General features: G+C 61.3%; 1 protein-coding gene across 1 annotated transcript in view; it reads right to left on the bottom strand.

Annotated features, from left to right (window-relative positions):
• Window positions 1-290: 290 nt before the first annotated feature.
• The window catches only part of ZFHX2 (zinc finger homeobox 2), a 13,535-nt gene continuing 8,993 nt past the window's right edge, over window positions 291-4,832 (bottom strand). Inside the window, exons 9-10 of the mRNA XM_024753257.1 lie at window positions 2,466-4,821; window positions 291-2,205 (exon numbers count right to left, since the gene is read on the bottom strand). Of these exons, the coding sequence (XP_024609025.1) occupies window positions 1,226-2,205; window positions 2,466-4,821 (3,336 nt within the window). The 3' untranslated portion in view covers window positions 291-1,225. The remainder of the gene's footprint in view (window positions 2,206-2,465; window positions 4,822-4,832) is intronic.

Consider the following 4,832-nt stretch of genomic DNA (forward strand, 5'->3'; position numbering starts at 1 on the left):
CAGGCACAGCCAGGGCAGGGCTGCACTCCCGTTAGTCTTGTGGACCACTGAACCCAAGCAAGGACTTAAAGCCATTTGATCTTCCAGAGACAAGGTGGTTCAAAGACGCTTGAACCCTTAAAATGGGGTGGGGCGGGGAGTGACACAAACAGGAAAAAAACCACTTGTTTGATGAGAGAGTTTTCAGGCTTTTTTCTTTTTTTTTTTCCTGTGTTTTCCAAGTTTGTTTTCCATTAGTTCATTCCTCTGGTCTCTCCATCTCTCTCTCTCGCACTCGTGGCTTTTTTTTTTTGGTTGTGTGTTTCAGTTTTTCTTTAAAGAACTTTGGATTTGCCGTTGGTGGGCAGCACCGGTCCTGGAGGCTGGACCGCCACGTGGCAGGGCTGGGACAAGGGGCAGGCCGACAGCTGCTGAGAGGATCTCTGTGTTTAAAGCCTTTGAGAATAAGTTACTGCAGTTTCCAGGGTGCAGGGTCGGGGCTGGCAGAGGGGTTCCTGGCCACGGCTTCCCCTAGAGTTCAGGCCACAGGGGCTCCCCTGTCAGGTGAGGAGGGAGGGGTGTGAGGAGAGTGAGCTGGGAGCACTTCTCCCCGCTGACCTCCAGTTTGGTTAGAGTTTCGTGGGCTCCCTGCCCATCCCAGGCTCCAACCTTGGGAGCCAACTGAGTATTTGGAAGGAGTTTGTGAGCGGTATGGCGCTCTAGACGAGGTGGGTAGGAAGGAGAAGGGGGAGTGGCAAAGTTTATTTTCCTTCCCCCTTCCTTGTCTTGGGTTTTCTTTTCTTTTTTTTTTTTTTTTTTTTTTTTTTGGTGTTTTCTCAGTCAGTGGAACAGCATGGGATAACATATTTGTGTGTTTATAGGAGTTGGAAGGGTGACTGGGAATTCAGTAGGAAAGAGGCTGTAGGAAGATGAAACCAGGGATAGATTTTGTGTCTGGTGGGCAGGGTGGATGTGAATGAATAATCGAGATGGCAAGATGGATGTGTTGGCCGTGAAGACCAAGGGGCAAGGATTTGTGAAGGATCGGTGTGTCTGGGGGTGGAGGAGGAGGCAGGACTCTGCTGGAGGTGGGGTGTGTGAAGCCCACTGAGGGTGGGAACTGAGAGATTCCCAGGGGGGTGGGCAGGGCCAAGGGTAGGGTTAGGGATTTGAGCTCCCACCAGACACCCCTTGGGGTAAGAGGAGCCCCGAGGCCCTCCCTGCCCCCGTGTCTTGGTTTATCTGTTTATAAAGCTAGAAGTGTAGAGGTAGTAGTAGTTTTTGGGTTGGAGTCCGTGTGAGGTAATCTTGCTTCCTCTTTGGCAAAAGCCACAGCAGCCGTGGCGGCAGTGGCGGCGTTGGTGGCGGTGCCAGGTGGGCCCCCTGGGGGCGGAGCCGCCTTGCGCCTGTGGGCCGAGGAGCGCAGGTGCGAGGCCAGGGCTTCTCGCCCACTCAGCAGCACCTCACATGCCAGGCAGTGGTAGGTGCAGATGGGCACCCGCAGTGGGAGGGGCATGGAACCCCCAGAGCCCCGCCCAAAGAAGCAGAAGGATCTCTGGTGAGCAGTGGCCAGGGCCTCCCCGTCAAATGCCATCTTGCACTGGCGGCAAAGGTAGCGGTGGGTCACGTCCACGGTGGAGATGCCCGTGCTGCCTGTCAGCAGCTCATCGGCCTCCCCGGCCTCCCCCTCCCCCGGAGCAGGCAGTTCAGGCGGCTTCGGAGGCGCTGTGGCTATGGGCTCGGGGGCCTGGGGTGGTGGCTGGAGGAGGGTGTTGGGGAGCAGTCCAATGAGGGTCTGAGGTATCACGGGGTTCATGGGAAACAGTCCCTTCTTCATGCCATAGAGCTGTTGGAAGTAGGCCCCCTGTAACTGGGGGCCAAAGACAGCTGGCGGCGTGGCCCCCCCTGCAGAGGGCAACGGGAAGGGCAGGAACTGGCCCCCCAACAGGGCTGGGACAGTGGCCTTCAATGCTTTGAGGTTCTTGAGGGCATCGGTAGAGGAGTTGGCGGGGGCTGCAGCTGGCTTTCGCTCACCGGAGACCTTGTCCCCAGAGGGTTCAGTAGGCGGGCCTGGGGCAGGGTCAGTGGTGCCTACTGTGGAGGTGTTGGTGTGGTCGGGCGTAGGTCTCTGAGGTAAGGGGCAGCCTGGGCCAGCAGTCTGGACCACTGTGGTAGCAGGCAGGACCGAAGTGGCGAGGCCAAGGAGGCCTGAGGAGGCTGCAGGGCCTAGGAAGATGAAGAGTGCCGATTAGCCACCTCCTGGTGCTGCCATCCTTCCTGCTGGAGGCCACCTCCAGCCACATACTCATGCATCCCCACCGCCTGGCCTCCATGCTCCCTCTCCTCCCTTCTCTACCCCACCAGCTGGAAACACAGGGAGGCCAGGGAGGAGACTGGAGATGGGAGGAGTCAAGAAGGAAAAGGAGGGGCACCTCATTAGAGGGAGATGCCCTCTGAAGTCCAGCTTCTCCCAACCTCTCACTCACCTGCGCTGAAAGGAGCTAAGCTGCCCAGCGGGGGCTGGGCCAGAGCTGGGCCGGACAAGAGGACCGGGGCCAGGCGAGGCAGAGCCGGGGCAGCCCCGAGGGGCACAGAGGCAGGTGTGGTGGCAGGTGGAGCCTTGGGAGCGGGGGGTGCCTCGGGTGCTGGGGCCAAGTCGTAGCACTTGCTCTCACTCTTCAGCTGGGCTCGGACTGCCTCCTTGAGCTTGGCCAGGTGCTGGCGGGAAAAGAGGTGGCCTCGGCAGGAGACATAGAAGTCATACTTGACATCACAGTAGGGGCAGTCGGTGCGCTGGGCTCCCAAGGGGCCCTCACTGCTGCCCCCAGCCCCACCGACTGCTGCCCCCTGCAGCTTGGCCTTCTTCTCCTTGGCACGAGCATTCTGGAACCAGACCTGGATGACTCTCTTGGGCAGCCCAATCTCCTCCCCCAGCACCTCGCACTCCTGCATGGTAGGGGTACGGTAGGCTTCATAGCAGGCTTTCATGATCTTTAGCTGCAGACTGCTCATCTGGGTCCTGTAGCGCCGCTGCCCCATTCCGTCTGGGACCCCAGCCCCACCTCCTGGGCCCCCACTGGTCCCTCCAGCCCCAGGGGACTCTGGTTCAGCCAGGCTGGAAGCTGACGAATCACTTAAATCCCCTGCAGATGGACTGCAAGCCTCACTGTCTGGAGAAGCTTTAGACGGTTCCTCTGGGCCCTCATCCTCATTGGGTGGAGGGGGCGGTGGGAGAGGTAGAGGTGGCTCTGGTGTCAGAGTGGGGCCCTCTTTCCCAGGTGGCAGGAAAGGCAGAGGACCAGCAGCAGGGGTGACCGTGGGGTAGGGAAAAGCGGGTGTTTCCCTCTTTGGGGCCTCCCTCCCAGCCCCATCATCCACCTTGCCCAGCAAGTGGTTGAACTTGGGGAAGGGTGCGGGGCTGGGTGTGATGGGGACCTTGACTGCCGGACTGGGCACTGCCCCGGGGGTGCTTCGGAACTGGCCCTTCCTCTCCCGGGCCCTGGTGTTCTGGAACCAGACCTGCACCACTCGCTTCTTGAGCCCCACCTCCTCGGAGATGCAGTCGAGCATCTTGCGTGTCGGGTTGGAGTCCTGCATGTACCAGCGGTACAGGATCTCCAGCTGCTCGGGCAGGATGGTGGTGCGCAGGCGCTTATCCCTGGGGGGCTCACCCTCCCCACCCACCCCTGCTTCACTGCCCGTGGGTGACAGGCTACCGTCCTCGTGCTTCCGTTTGAGGGGTGGCCCTGGCACTGGTGGAGTGCCTGGCACCGGAGGGTTTCGCTCCCCGAACACCAGCAAGGGCAGCTCTAGGAGGTGGGGGGCAGTGCTGGGCTGCACAGGTGGCAGGAAGTGGAGCCGGCGGTGACTGGTCAGGAGGTCCTGGCTGGGGAAAGACATGGCGCACTGGTCACAGGCGTGGACGGGGGAGGGCGAGGAAGGGGCCCTCCCTTCAGGCTCTTTGCCTCCTGGCTTTGTGGCCTCTGCTTGGCCCAGCTCTTCCCTGTCTGGAGGTTCTGGTGATGGGCCCTCAGGCCCCGCTGGGGGTTCTGGGCCCTGTTCCTCCTCTGCGTCTTCCTCCTCTGCGTCTTCCTCCTCTTCCCCTCTCTCTGCCTCTTCCTCCTCTTCCGGATGCTGGTCGTCATAGCATTTCTTGAGGTGCCGCACCAAGTCAAACACACAGGAGAAGGTGGCGCGGCAGCGCCGGCAGCCAGAGGCTCCCCCAGTGCCTCCCCCGCTGGGCACAGGCCCGCCGTCGCCGGCGCTTTTGCGAGCCTTCTGGCGGGCGTTCTGGAACCACACCACCACCACACGGCTAGCCAGGCCCAAGAGACTTGCGAGCCGCTCCACCTCTCCGTCCTTGGGGTAGGCGCTGGTCTCAAAGAAAGACTGCAGGGCTTGGGTCTGGAACTCTGTGAACTTGGTTCTGGAGAAGCGGCGGCCTGCAGGCACTAGGGGAGGAAGATTCCCCCTGGAGCTTTCTTCCTCCTCTGGGGGCCAGCGTCCTGCTGCCCGGCCTCGCTCCTCAGGGGGGCGTGCCCCCCCTGCCTCAGGCTCTGGGACCAGGAAAGGTGGGCCCAGGTGGGGAGCAGGTGAATCCAGAGGCCCATCGGGAGGTTTGGGGGACCCTGCCGGGGGTGGGTAGAGGCTATCATAGCTCTTTCGAAACTGAGCGGCATATCGGCTCAGGGCCTCAAAGGGCAGAAAGCGGCGGTGCACGTGCTCCTCGTGTGTCTTGAGGATGAGCATGTTGGAGAAGAGTTTCCCACAGGCCCCGCAGGCCAGCTTGTCCCCGCCCCCCAGGGCCTCGGGTGGGGGTGGGGTTGGGGGAGGGGGCACAGCCTCCCTCCCCT

Source organism: Neophocaena asiaeorientalis, unplaced genomic scaffold (assembly GCF_003031525.2).
Source record: "Neophocaena asiaeorientalis asiaeorientalis breed wild unplaced genomic scaffold, Neophocaena_asiaeorientalis_V1.1 scaffold1186, whole genome shotgun sequence".
In the NCBI taxonomy this organism is placed as follows: domain Eukaryota; kingdom Metazoa; phylum Chordata; class Mammalia; order Artiodactyla; family Phocoenidae; genus Neophocaena; species Neophocaena asiaeorientalis.